This window comes from Molothrus aeneus, chromosome 2, assembly GCF_037042795.1.
Source record: "Molothrus aeneus isolate 106 chromosome 2, BPBGC_Maene_1.0, whole genome shotgun sequence".
In the NCBI taxonomy this organism is placed as follows: Eukaryota; Metazoa; Chordata; class Aves; order Passeriformes; family Icteridae; genus Molothrus; species Molothrus aeneus.
Genome location: NC_089647.1, coordinates 89,848,270 through 89,863,104, shown reverse-complemented (window position 1 = coordinate 89,863,104; position 14,835 = coordinate 89,848,270). Strand labels below are relative to the sequence as shown.

The following is a 14,835-nucleotide window of genomic DNA, read 5'->3' as shown; positions in this document are numbered from 1 at the left end:
TTCCTGCACTATGGGGCAAGCATGTCCACAGATACACAGTTATTCCACTACTTTCCAGAATAATACTAGACAGGTGAAAGTCTTTACTCCCAAGCAACCTCAGTAATGCAGTCATAGACACCCTCCTGAAAAACTGCTGCTACAGATATTTGTTTCACCCAACAGAGAACAATATGGGATGCCAAATTTGTGACAGCTAACTCAAAATTTGTATGCAGAGCTGAAAGAAGAAATGTAATTGAAGACATACACTGAAAATAAAGAAATTAGTGTATACTGTATTATTTTCAGTTCAGAGACCAAAACTTACATTATGGGTATCAGAATATATGGTGAAAGGTTAGAATCATACAGAGATGTAGTTATCAGAAAAGTTCCGTTTCTACTCATTCCTGTAGAATTTTCCTGAAAATGAGGACTCTTTCCTCTAAAGCATTTTGGATTGTCATTCTGCAGGCATAGTGCAGTCCAGAAAATCTAGGGAAAGCACATCTACAGGATGCAGATGGCTTACCCTATAGTTACATGACTATAAACTAGTTTATATCTCTTTTTGAATGTTAGAAGCTTCCTCCTGCTTTGCTAATGCCTTTGGCTTAGATGAAGCTAACATAGTATTCACTTTGGACAGGATAAATAGGCATATAATGCCACATTAATTCAGGTAGAATAATTTGCTTTTGGCATTTCATCAGAGCTAGTTATCAAAAAAAACCCCAAAAAAACCCTCAAACCCACGTCCTTCTCCCAAAAAACCCAATTAAACAATAACAAACCAAACCAATTACTTGCAGTTCTGCCTTTACAGGACATATATTTCCAAGTATGATCATTCCTGGTTTTGTGACATTATCATAAGCCTAGATTTTCAAAAGATAGGTGCTTCAAATAGGTAAATATATCCAGGATTCACGCTGGCATAATGGAAACAAGGCATCTAAAAAAAAATTCCTAACAGTGCCTACCTATGTCTTTCATATCTAAATATTTTTCAAATTTGGCTCAGGATCCACAAATTCATTTGTGGAGATGCCTGTATGCTCCTTCTTACTCTTGCATGTGTTCTTTTTTGAAGGTGGTGTGGCAGGGAGTGACTTATGAGCATCTTCCAGCACCCCTGGCCTCTGCTGTCACTAAGGGGTTTCACAGTTCTCTTTGGCCATGGGGTCGTCTTTTATCATCATGAAATGATGGTAGGTTTTCCTAACATTTGATACCTGACTAATCAGCTCTAATTTAATTTCCAGTGAAGAGAACATCTGTTTTTGTTTTAATGAAAACTGGGCTGCTTCCCCCTTACTTTCACTTTTGAAGAGAATTTCCATCAAAAAGGAACCTTAAGGAAACAGAGAAATGCTTACCATCTCCTTCAATCACACGGTTGCAATGGAAACAAACATCACCAAACAGCTGAAGAGAAAAGAGAAGTAATGAATTTTTAATATAATGATTTTATTGAAGGTAACTTATCAAACAAGTAAAACAACTATGTTTCAGCTGATGGGCACAATTGCTTTCCTGTTTGTTCCAGTGAAATAAAGAGAATGCTGGCAAGTCTGGTTTGGTTTTCCAAGTACATTTTACATCATCTCATCACAAAAAGTCTTGATAATATTGAAGATGAAAACCTTTATCTACCTTTGATTCTCCGTGAGTAAGATTTTGTTTTGTTTCAAGATTTCTCTAATCCTGAAGATTTGAAATACAGCAGTTGGTGTCACATACACATAGTTACTAACCAGAAAATGGTGTCATGTACATATGGTTACTAACCCAAAAATGTAACATTTGGACTAAGATGCATGACTAAAATAATGCATTACTGTAACTGTAAGAAAATTCTATCTTTATTAAAAAAAAAAAAAGGAAAATTTCAGGCAAAAAAAATAATTCTTTTTCCAGGCTTAGCATTCGTCCACAATATAAGAAGAAGTGCCAAAAACTTCATGTATGTATGTTTTTTTACTGTAGTAGTTAACCTCAGAAAAGACATCCACTCTACATACAGCTCTTGTCTGGTGCACAGACTTGGCCCATCCCAGCTGCAACACTATTACTATGAACGTCACAGCATTTACAGTCTGCAAGTGTGCCAGCACCAACCATCTGCCCTCCATCACTAATGACCAATTAAGAATCCATCTTTAATTAGCAGGTGCCATACAACTCCCAGGCGTAACCTCTCTCAGGTATTTATGTAGGCAAGGGAGGTGAATGTGACGTGACACAGATGGCTTCCAAAGAAAAATATGTCCGTGCATCGTGGGGTGGCTCCCCATCCAAGGGCGTCTGGAGAGGGGTGGTGCTGCCACATGTAACTTCTACATAAATGCAAGTGGTCACTAGAGGGTGTCTTCTGACAAATTTAGTCTTGGAAGTCTTTATCAACCTAATGACTGAGCAGGAGCACATATCAACACACAATGTCTTAGAGCAGCAGCTGCAGGGAAACCCACGGGACTCACTGGGGCCTCCAAACGCAGTCAGTGAGTGGCAAATCTTCTTTATTTTCTTAGGAGAGATTACTTGTCATTAGCTGCTCTGATCCACAGACACGTCAAAGCCCTGTAACAGCTCTATTTAAGTACCACTAAGCTTGAAGAACAACTTGATGCTGATTGTCCTGGCCAGCCTTTGTGAAATACCTGCAGTTTTTAATGCCCCACAGATGAAGAGGGAAATCTGTATAAATTAAATGCAACAGAGCATACGCTAATTGCCATTACATCCAGAGGTGCCTTTAACAAAACAGAAGAATGTTCATGGTTTTCCATCTATATCTAATAAAACCTATTTGTAATTTACCAATTAATGCCATTTAAAAATATGCAACCATACCTGATTGTAGTGGGTTTCACAATATGCCAAGCCTTTTCTCTCATAATGACGATGACCCAGGAATGGTTTTTCACATTTTGCACAAACAAAATGCTACAAAGAAAATTACAATACATTTTTTTATCTTTTGGAAGTAATGTTATTTTTTCTGGAAAGCAAACTAATCATGTCCACTACTTGAACATGGCTGAAGCCTACTAAGCCATCTTGAAAAGCAGAGTTAAAACTTTTGTTTCTACATTTAGGCCATTAAAATAATTATTTTAATGTCTTCAACATTTCAATCCAAAAGTTACAAAACAAAATCAAGCAATGGAGTCTCAATTTTTATCAATGAAGAGAATTGAGTTGTTAAATAATTTGCATTATCATTGTACCCTTGTGAAGAAAGCATTTCCTAGAGGAGACTTTTACAAGATAACAGAAGAAATAAACAATTTATCTAATTAAAATGGAAGATGTGGAACTAAATCTTGTATGTGGTCTTGAAAAATGAACTCTCACATGAACTGTTAAAGAAATATGTACCTGGGGTATTATGATGCTTAGTAACACGGTTGGCACAGATTTGACTGTTTTTCCACATGAACTGCTTTGAGCTCTGAAATTTTATTTTGTAAGGACCTTGCTGGGCTTCCTTTGAATTACTGATTTTAGTTTCACAGTCAAAGCTCTCTGTAACATGATAAGTAACTCCTATTTCACAGTGGAAGACTGGCCACAATAAGGTTGAAGAGGGATTTGGAGTAGGCATTTAGAGAATCATTGCTGCAAACTTTGAGAATCCTTTCATTGAAATTGAACAGAAAAAACACAGATAAATATGCTAAGGTTTACATTTGCAAGAGAGATCATTTAGCATCTGATGTTTACCTCCACATGCCATTGTTTGCCCATAGCATTCACCACACGGCCTTCAATTGGTCTCCTACATGCCCCACAGATGGGGACACCCATTTTGTCATGGCAGGGTAAGCAGTAGAGTTCTCCTTTCAGCTCACGAGCGTCAGCAGTAAGTTCCTTCCTGTTCAGAAGTTAATGAATTGAGAGCATGAATAAAGGCACTCAGAAATGTCAACTCTTGAGTTTCCACTCTCAAGTGAAAAGTGGAGCGAAAAAAAAATCAGCATTTGCTTTAGAAATTATATTTATAGTAGAGTAATGCAGCTGCATCAAATATAACACAATTCAACACAGTTCACCCCTGATCTCAGTAAGCTGAGAACAGGCTGCAAAGCAAGGTGCACTGAGTCTCTCTGGAAACAGCTACTGACTTATTGTCATTCTGCTTAAGCAGTGCAAGTCTGTGTGTGAAAGCTGAACATGTTTGGTTTATATTCTGGCACTTATCACCAGTTTATTTTAGATTTGCAAAAGTGCAACTGAAAGTAAAATGTAGTCCTCTATATCTAGTTACATTTTCCTTGTATCAAACTTTAGAGAAAGATAACTAGAGACCTACATGAGCTAGACTTATTCATTTCCCATTGCAGAATCTTATAAACTCTACTTTTTAGTAATTTGCATGGTTAGATACTGAGAACCTTAAGCTAAACCTTAAAAGTGACTGTAATCACAAATACACACAAATGCACAATCACTCTCAACTGGTTGCCACTGATGTAACACTACATACTGTTATTCAAATCAGCCTTTGCTGTGGCACTGAGACAGTAGCTTCCTGTGCAGCAGAAATAAACTAAGAATCCATGCTATGTCCTATAATGCTCCATTCTCCAATGCTCATCTCTGCATAAGTGCAGAATGTAGAAATATGCAGTTTCATGTGCTGCAGTTGCAGAAGATGATAAAATGAGATGGGAGAAGGCTTCTAAAAAAGACAGGCTTTAAAAAGAGAACAAAGTTTGGATGCCATTGAACTAAAAAAAAAAAAACATAGGCAAGATAGTAATTCAAGCAACAACAAAGAGCCACTTCTCCCCCTAGCAGAATGGTGAGCTATATCATTTCACTACTATAGAAATTATATCTGTGCCAGTGCTTGGTATTTTGTAAGGTACTGCCTTGTCCTGCAGGGTCCAATCTTTTTTTAGTCCTCAGCAGGTCAGCTGTTGTCTGAACCCCACAAGCCAAAACCAGTAACACACATCTGGCCACAAGACACCCAAACCCCATCCCCTCTTGTGAGTTGTACAGGACAAGTTTCCACTTTAAATTGATAAAGCAAATAAGGCCAGCATTTTGCTGTTTCCCATTGCAGAACTCAGGTTACCCGCAGTTTGCACAGTTGAAATGATCAGGGTGATAAGGATCGTTTTTGAATATGAGAGGCTGTTCATCAATAATAGCATGACACTTCTGGCAAATGTACTTTCCCAGGCCTCTGGCTTTTTCCTTGTTATGGCAAGGCCGGCAGAGATGTCTGAAACGGCATAAAAAAGAGAGGTAAGTATTGCTACCAGGTACTACGGTGCAAAATATAAACCAAAAATCTCTCAGAACCTCATTTCAATCAGCTCTTTTTTGAGTCTTGTTAAAACAACTTCCTTGCTAAGGCAAAACAAGTTCAAAGCACCGAAATGATTGCCCAAGTTCCGAGTGATCATTTAATTTTCTGTCACCACAGGGGTTGGTATAATTTCTTCAGCTGAGTTAAAGCTGTATTGAAACACAGAAAACAAGGTTTCTTATAGATTCTCGTTGATGAATGTTTTACTTTCAAAATCTTAGAAATTTAGATTAAAAGCTGTATGAGCACACAGGTCCTTCTTCTGTAGATAATTCTGTATATTGTATTATACATAAGAAGCCAATGGCCATATAATCCACTTGTAAAACGTTCTTTTGATCACAGCTGGCAAAAATATCCTACTCTGTGAAGGGTCCCACTGAACATTAAGCAATTGTTATTAAATATGGCGCCAAACTAGACCAAAATTGAAGAACCAAGTTGAAAAAAGAAAGTAAACATTTTTATTAAAAAAAATTACAATGCTTCTGTATCTGAAAGTTTTCTCTCTTATTACATATAACAATGATCCCAAAAGGTCACTGGGTAAAGAAAATGTTTGCCATGAAACTTGGTATTGAAGCAGACAAAATGTCAATATTTTAAGATCTTGTGGTTTTGTGATGCCCAACTAGACCATATCACAGAAAATACTTCAGTTGCTCCATTCGAGCTGGAAAGCCTCAGGAACCAAAACCTCTCAGTCCTCCACTATTAGTTCATTTAATTTATGATCAGTTAACAGAAGGAAGGGTGGAGATTTACCTGCCAGCATTCTTGACAAATCCAATATCAGCCAATACTGCTTGGCAGATATCACAGCAGAAGCACTCTGGATGCCAGCTATTGTTCATGGCTTTAATAACACGACCAATAATGAACTCACCTGTAAGAAACACAACACCAGGATGTAAAACCCCATACTAGACAAACTTAAAAGTAACTTACAAATGAATCACTACAATGACTACAATCATCATTCCTTTCCTCACCCCAAAATCTGGTAGGACACATTGCTTTCAATATCACAGTTCTGATTCCAAACCCTGGAAATTTGGGTTTGTTTGTTGTTTTTTGTTTTGGGTTAAAAAAAAAACATTTTTGCTGATAGAGGACCTTCTGCTATTTATGTGCAAGTCCTTCAATGTGCACACTCCACCTTCTCCCTGCAATAATCCTATTTTGGTCCCTTCACTGGTTTTACTTATCTGTTCTCAAGCTGTTAAGAAATTGATGGAGTACTTAATACAGTAAGTGCTTTCTTGTGCCCTAATCATTTTTCTCCTTCTCTTCTTTAAGAGTATGACAATGTTAATTTGCCTCGTACATAGCAGAGGTTTCTACTCCACTAGGACCAAGCCTTGAAGGTATTCTATACTCAAGGCACAACAGAACTGAACTTGGGTGGCTGTGGACATCCTGCAGAAAAACTCCCATGGAGTCCAAATGCAAAGGTGCAGTGAAGCTGCAGAACAGTCAATCCAACACACACAGCTTCTGACCTACCACAAAGAGTCCTGTCCCATAAGGCATTAAAAAAACAGTGTGAGAACTAATGTTTTGCGTGCAGTGTGACTGTCCTGCACAGGCAGTGACGTCCATCACATGTGACCTGATTGTTCTCTATGCTGATGTAACAGGGGTTCTGAGCAGTGCAAAACGTGTTGGGAGCTCAGCTTCCCAGTGCTGTCAGAGGCTGAGTTCTGGCTTTGGAGAACAACTCCAAGAGCTGCCAAAGGGGAGTGATCAGGTAGGTACCGGTGTGGATGATAACATCCAGCATGCAACTCTGTAGCATTCCCATGAATTCATGGATTTGCAAGAACAAATCCAATGGACTCCAGACATGTCAGGAATGCTCAAGGCCTCATCATTGACAACAGCCCCAATGACTTTGTCAGTGTTTATTAAGTACAAGCAGTGGAAAAGCCCAGCTCTGGGCAGGACTTTGATGATGTTTTAAGGGAGCTGGCAATACCAGGAGAGAGGATAGGAGAAGGTGGAGCTGTGCCAACCGTGCAGGAGAAATCCTGGAGATAGCATAGCTCCTCACAAATTGCCACCAACTCATTTCTTCCTCTTCCTCTGCTTGTTCACATCTGCAGCCTTAAATTCATAGTTCCATAGCATCTGCTTCCCTCTCCCTTGGTCAACATCTCCCTTAGCATCAACATCTCCCTCCACAAAAGGAAAGGCCTCACTGAGATAAATTAAAGCTTTAGCACCTTGCCAAAGGTGCCAAAGAAACACAAGGGCTTTCAAAGCAGTTTAGGTAATAGCCAAGTAATAACTTCCCAGTTCTGGCCCAGCAAAATGTGTCACACACAGGGGAAAAAGAAAACATGCTAGTGATTACAGTGCAGCTGATGTACAAGCATCTACATCAACAGTGTAAATAAAAAGCAGCCTGTGCTTTTTATCAACAGTGGCAAATAAAAAGCAGTATCATGTAGGATGGATATTAGGCACTGAAGCTTGAAAGGTATTTGTTTCAAAAAAATCAGCAGGGTCCAGCTGACCATCACTTGATTATAACACTAGATGATGAATATTGTCTCAGGTTCTGTGAAGTAGGACAGCACATGTGGGTTACAAGAGTCAAAGCAGATGACAAAGTCTTGTTGCATGGTTTCAGCTACATGAGAAGGGACAAATGTCAGCACATAGAGATGTACAGATATAAATAATCACAAGTATATATAATTGTATATGCAATCAGGAGTTTGTGAATGGTCTGTGCATTGGATCATTGGCTCAACAGCTAAATTATTTACTAAAAGAACTTTATTTTTTTTTAATAAATAAATTTTTAAATAATTTTAAATCCTACTGGTTTATGACCTTTAGAAAAAGCAACTCCCCAGTTTCTCTGAAGTCTAGCTCATTCCTGAAGTACAGATGCTCAGCTGAACATAAGCACCTCCCAGGAAACAGATACAAGGGCAGCACATCTTCCCCCAGTGACACTCCCATTTGTGATCAGTGTGAAGTATTTCACCTTAAAACTTACCACATTGATGGCAGCAAGGGGCAAAAAGCATTTGAAAATCATGTTCACAGTACTTCCTCCCTTCAAACTGCAAATAGAAAGAGGGATGAGGAACTTGCACTTAACATAAATGCAGTAACAGCCTATTGTGTTTCCAGATACAATTACGTAGTAAAACAAGAGGGGCTGAGCAAAAGCAACCAGACCATGAGCTACATGTGCTAGGCATTACATCCACCCACCTTAATTCACCTACTAGTTAGCATGTAGTGTTAATAGCACATAATTTCTCCAATACTGCTGAGAGGGTAAGGCATTTTCTGTCACCCCTTTACATCACAAGAGACGTCTGAATTTTGACAGACTACTGAAACTGAAGCAACCAAACACATTCTGAGCAGGAAACTAGCTAACAAACAGTCTTGGCCAGCAGGAGGGGAGAAGCATTTTCCTCAAACATATTTGATGTCTTCCTCATTCTACATTTCCTGCCAGAATGACCCAGCATACCTGAGGGTGGAGGTTGGAGTAGGAAGAACACCCAGGGGCAGAAATCTTTGCAATTTATGGAGCAGTTCAGCCAAACCATGAAGGGAAATAAGCCTTTTCCTTCATGATGCTTATTTCATAGAATTATAAAATCATTTAGGTTGGGAAAGACCCTTAAAATAATCAAGTCCAAATATTAAAGAGCAAAGTTCATTACATCGATCAAGTTAAATTGATTTTAAGGGATTTGAATTTTATCACAGCTTATGTAAGTTCAGCTACAGTTCAAGCTCCCATTGAAAAAAAAACCATATGGAATAAAAAGATTCAACAGCACTGCATTAGTAGCTTAGCCAAAGAATATGTAAAAACATGTAGGCAAATATGTGCTGAAATGAAGGGAAATGTTTAGATACCTTCAGGCACCATTATTATTAGACACAAATGCCAATGAGCATGTCAAAACCAGGTAGACAATATCAGGTATACTATAAAATGTTTGGATTTGAATGTCTCAGTTTAAACAGTGGAACAAGGAGGACAGCAGGAAACCTTGCTCCTTTCTTTTCACTGGGCCTAAGACAAAACCAAGTGAGTAGCACAAAATACTACCCAGAAAGTAAGTATTTGTGCATAGACAGAAAATACAGAAATGTGGTTCAAGATCACCTGTTGTATAATATGAAATGACAAGAATCTAATACAATATAAATATAATAAATACTTTTGCAACTGGCAGGATGGGGAGCCAATAAAACATTTCACTAGATATCTATGGTTAGAAAATTCCTGTGCCAAACTTGAATTGCACCTATTAGGAACAGAAAGACATTAACTCAGTACAGACCTTTTCAAAAGTCTCTGTCAGAAATTTATCAAGTGCTATTCCAGTGTAATACTCTAAAACAGATTACTTTTTAATTTTAAAAAAATAATAATTGAGAGATACAGGGCTATTACTTTCTCAAGGAGTAATGGAAATTACTCATTCATTGTGAATTGTGCTTGCTTCCTGCATGATAAAATCCTTTCCAAACAGAAAAAAAAATTGAAAGCTTCCTGTTCTGTTTATACAGGTGGTCCACTGAGGGATGCTTAGGTTTTCTTGGATTTCAAAGCCACCATATGTTGATCTGAACAGACCAAATAGGTTTTCTTCCCCTCTTTGTTTGCATCAGGCAGGTTGGTTTCCATTCAGTCTTGTTTCTATTTTCAACCTCTGCTCCTTTGTGCTGCCCTTTGTGGATGACCCAGCAGTTATGATCACAGAAAGCCTTGAGCTTCTGTAACAAATCTTACAGTACATAGTTTAGAAGCAAGCGTTTCACTGTTGTGTGCTGAAGGTCCACAAGGTGAATGGCCCTGCATAAAACCTCTTGCTGTGAAATAACCTCCATCTTACCTGCATGTTTTTAGCTAACTTAAGTGGAAAGTCATGCACAAAAACTGAGATTTTAGAGATTTTTTCTCTAAGGCAGCTTTTGGTAAAAACCATTTTAAGAAAACACTTGAGAATGGAAACAAACACGAACATCTCTTCTGCCATTAGTAGAGGACTGTGCACTGCTACCTATAGAGAAATTCTTCAATAGCAGCTCTAGGGAATACACATCTTCCAGGTGGTGGAGTAGAAGCAGACCAGAATTGCTACCACTTCACACCCAACAGCAAAGAACAGAGAACTCCACCGGAATCTGCTTGTGCTAATTTTTGTTTAGATTGAGTGCATAAAGAAACTTGCTAAAGTGATGCTACTGAGCAAACTGGAACACAAATCAAATACACCACACCCACAGTTTATGTGCAACATTAGGCATGCAGGTCTCAGGAATCCAAACTATCATTTCTAACAGGCCCCAGAGGACATCCACAAAACCCCTGCTATGCTGTGCAGACTCTAAGAAGTGGAAGGGCACCACTTGTGCCTGTGAGTGACTTGGCTCCAGTGCCACAGCAGAGAGAGCTGTGCTGAAGGGGAGGCTTGCAAAGGCAGCCCAGAGATAAGTCCTGCAGCACAGGAGACCTGACCAGTTCCACCCCCACCTGTGGAACACAATGTGAAGGCTTATCATGGCAGTGTTTGACAGCAAGTGTGATAAGCAGCTTAATGACTAACTGGGGGAACCATACAAGGCTTGCTATAGGCAGGGGAACAATATTTGCCTTCCTAATTGCTAAGAGCTGGAAATCATTTCCAAGAAGTAGTAGCTTAGCTAAACCAGGCACAGAGTAAATACAAGCTCATGCTGGGCAACCAACAATGCCTGTGTTTACCCACAGAACCTGCTCAGAAAAACACATTACCTGGCCACACCTCCAAACACATCCATCTTCTCAAAAAGTGCATTAAGCCAGTCTGAGGAAGATGTCCTTTCTGCCTATCTTCTCCAGTCTCAGTTTTTCCTGACAGTGATGCAGATTATCTCAAGTCCTCTGAGCACTGTCAGGCACTCCTGAGCACTCACCAACCTAAGCCCACCTTCTACCTGCTCAGGGCTTTCCTTCCTCTCACAGAATCACAGAATGGTCAGGTTGGAGGTGGGGTCATCTGCTCCAACCTCCCTCTTCAAGCAAGGTCATCCTAGAACACACTGCACAGAACTGCACCCAGATAATTCTTAAGTATCTCGAGTGAGGGAGACTTCACAACGTCTCTGGGCAACCTGCACTAGTGCACAGTAAAGAAGTTCTTCCCCATTATTAGGTGGAACTTCCTGTGCATCAATTTCTGCCCATTACCTCTTGTCCTATTGCTTGGCACCACCAAGCAGAGCCTGGCTTCCTCCTCTGACACCCTCCCTTCAGATAATTATATACATTGAGGAGGTTCTCTCTCAGTCGTCTCTTCTTGAGTCTGAACAGGCCCAGTACCCTCAGCCTATCCAACGTTATTTTACCCCTGTAATAATTGTGGCAAGAAGTATCTAGACTTAACTGAAACTTTCCACTTCCATGTAACATTTCTCAGGCTACCCAGCCTGAAAAAAAACCCTAGCAACATTAACCAAAACATGTTTAGCACACAGTGTTATTTTAATTCCTGGGACAATCTAATGGCACTAACTTCTGACTTACTGTCTTTGAGAGCAGCATGTTTCAGTAAGAGAGTGCTCAAAGACCAATCCTCATGAATATGAATGTTAACAAGGTAGCAGTAGGAAGCAAAATGCCTACATCCAGTGTATCTAAGCACCACTAGGATACTTGCCTCTGCCATGGAGATTCAGGTATGGCCACCCATGAGCAACACAGAGAGATTGTAACATTCCTGAACTATGGCTAAAAGTAGGGCTTTCTTTCTGCCGTAGTCTCCTCTAGAAGATACAGGCTGCCTAGAGCATGATTTCCCAAACTTTTATTTTTAAGGACCATTCCACTTTCTGAAAGAGGTCCCTGGAATGACTCATCATTTTTCGAGTCAAAAAAAGAATGAATAAAGCATTCATTATTAAGAGAAAATACATTTCATTAGTTTAAGACAATTTTATGAACATAATTACAAATATTTTAGTTTTGAAACGTTCCTATCACTTTACATTTGCCTCAGGTTTTAACGTGTCAGTATGGACTCTTTCCCAAGTCAGCTCAGTATATATCAACAATTGTAATGCAACTTGTTAAGTATCTAGGGGGGTGTTCTTTTGTTTCTATTTAATTAATTCTGCCTTGCAGCTCAGCTTTTGATGTCTTATGGAACACTAGAGGCTAATTTACTACAATTTGTGTAACACTATCCCTAGAGCCTTTTGATCCTCAAACAAGGTGAGAAAAAGCAAATCCCCAGGAATCCCCTTCGCCAGTCTCTTTTGCAATCCACACTCCTCCCTCAGCCTCTCCTCATCACCGCATAACACAGCTCTGTAAAATTAGAAATGCTTCTATGGAAGATAAACTATTGTGCTCTTGCCAAAGGATGACACATGTATGTGAGATCACAGAATTGTTCTTTTTACACTCTGCTCATTTTCCTTTTCAGCTCATCATGTGACACAAATCCTGTAACTGCTACCCTAAAATGGATTACAAACTACAGGGCCTTATCTCTCTGACAGTAATTCCCTGTCTCACACCATCTATTGTTCCCTATACTAATCACTTTGTATTTTATGGACCAGTCTTGAGCTTTCATTACCACTTTGTGCTGAGCCACATTCTGAATTCCCACGATAGGGGAACGTAAAAGAAAATGAAACCTATTCCAAAATACCCTCCTAAGCTGAGGCAAATCAACCTGGAGTGAGAAATATTAATGTGATCAGGTCTTAACCCCTGAAAGTGTGTTAAGAACTGATAATTTTGAATGGTCTAGATTGTTAAACTTAAGAGTTGATCTTACACTGGCCCTGTCTAGATCACAGCATGTTCATACACAGATCATCCCTTTTCCAAACTGGACTCATTTAACTCAGCGATAAACCTCCTATGGACCACAGGATGCTGGGATTTCCCTCTATATGACTTTCTTCTCTAAGAAGGATGTTTCCTGTGTATTTCTAGTATGATACAATAGATTCATAAGTGTCAGGGGGAAAAAATGCACTGCGAAAAAGATCTCCAGGCATTTTTCTCTCAGTGCTGACAACACTGAGACGCACATTTAAAGAACATTATATACATTGATGTCCTCCAAATTAGCACAGAAATGCTCCTGTTCTTTTTCTCCCTTTCCTGGGCAGACTCTTTCAGAGACCAGATCCTCCCATGGGACTTTCTAAGCTATCCACCTGCCTGTAGCTACTTCTGCTATGGGAATGAAGGCTCAAGAGGGGGTCTGGGGACAGGAGGGCTCCTCTGCCCCCCTTACCTCATAGAAGAGCCCTTCGGGGAACTGCTGGAAGCACTGGGCGCAGACGAAGCACTGCTCGTGGTACAGCTCACCATTGCTGTTGACAATTTTCTCAGCAGGGGCAAAGCCCCCCCTGCAGCGCTCGCAGATGGCGTTGGCAAGAGCGTTGGCCATGTTGCTGTCATTCAAAAGGAAAACAAAAAAAAGAAAATTAGCCGAAATTGAGAACCACACTCATTGGTCATGGGTCTTCCCCCCACCTCTCACCAGGCCAAACTGCATCACCCTAATGCTAAGCTGCTCAACACAAGTTTTTCAATGAACTTCATGGCTTGTGTCACCTCCTCAGAAATAAAGCTACCACTTCTCCCTGCTCCCTAACTCTTTAGAAACAAAATCCCTGTGATACACTCTAATTAACTGAAAACCCCAAACAGAAATGTTGTCAATACAGACACATTTACAGGCTTTTTTATGATGAAAAAAGACAGGCAATTCAAAGTACTACAAAAATTATGATATACATTAATATTACTGAAAATAAGGGCAAATATTAATGATGGAGGACTGGCATCACACAAGAAAACATAAACGATTTATTGTAAACCAATTCTAATATATACATATATAAATATATAAATTCTAAAATGTACATATATAACTATTAGTTCAGAGCTCTAAATAAACAATGTGAAAGAGTGTGCAGCATTTGGTGTGGCAGATATTAATGAAAAACAGAGTAGTTAAATAATTATCCTTTATATGAGCTCTGCATAGCTTGAAGTAATTTTACAAATTTAGTTTGAAGTCATGGGATTTTTGATTGGTTTATTAAAGTTTATCTCAGGGAGTTCAGATCATCATTGCCAATCCACTCCAGGGCCAAGGGGGAGGGTGGATTCCCAGCTCTGGCTGCCCCACCGTGACCAACACACAGGCCAACACAAGCTGGCAAACCCATGCAGGGATGCAAAGAAATATTGAAGTAGCAACCTTGGCTGCTTCTCAAAGGCACAGGACCAAAAAAATAGCAGAGTGATAGCTGTCCACATCTGCAGAAGACATTACAGCTGTGCTTCAGTTAATTAAAGTCAGAAAAAGGCTCTTTTGATTTTTCCTTTGCAAACATTTCATAACTCATATGTAGACTCTCAAAGCTCTGCCTTTCAGGATCATCCCACTGCCCTAGTATAACATGATAGCAGAGAGCAAATATAGGGCAATGGTCTGGTTTCATTACAATGTGATGTCAGCTGACAAAAC

General features: G+C 39.5%; 1 protein-coding gene across 5 annotated transcripts in view; it reads right to left on the bottom strand.

The window, feature by feature from the left end:
* LIMS1 (LIM zinc finger domain containing 1) overlaps positions 1-14,835 on the bottom strand; it is a 67,125-nt gene that overhangs the window by 3,166 nt on the left and 49,124 nt on the right. For all 5 annotated transcript variants that reach the window (XM_066545271.1, XM_066545270.1, XM_066545269.1 and 2 more), the window contains exons 2-8: positions 13,591-13,750; positions 8,319-8,385; positions 6,074-6,194; positions 5,072-5,221; positions 3,712-3,862; positions 2,839-2,931; positions 1,362-1,410 (exon numbers count right to left, since the gene is read on the bottom strand). In XM_066545271.1, the coding sequence (XP_066401368.1) occupies positions 1,362-1,410; positions 2,839-2,931; positions 3,712-3,862; positions 5,072-5,221; positions 6,074-6,194; positions 8,319-8,385; positions 13,591-13,750 (791 nt within the window). The remainder of the gene's footprint in view (positions 1-1,361; positions 1,411-2,838; positions 2,932-3,711; positions 3,863-5,071; positions 5,222-6,073; positions 6,195-8,318; positions 8,386-13,590; positions 13,751-14,835) is intronic.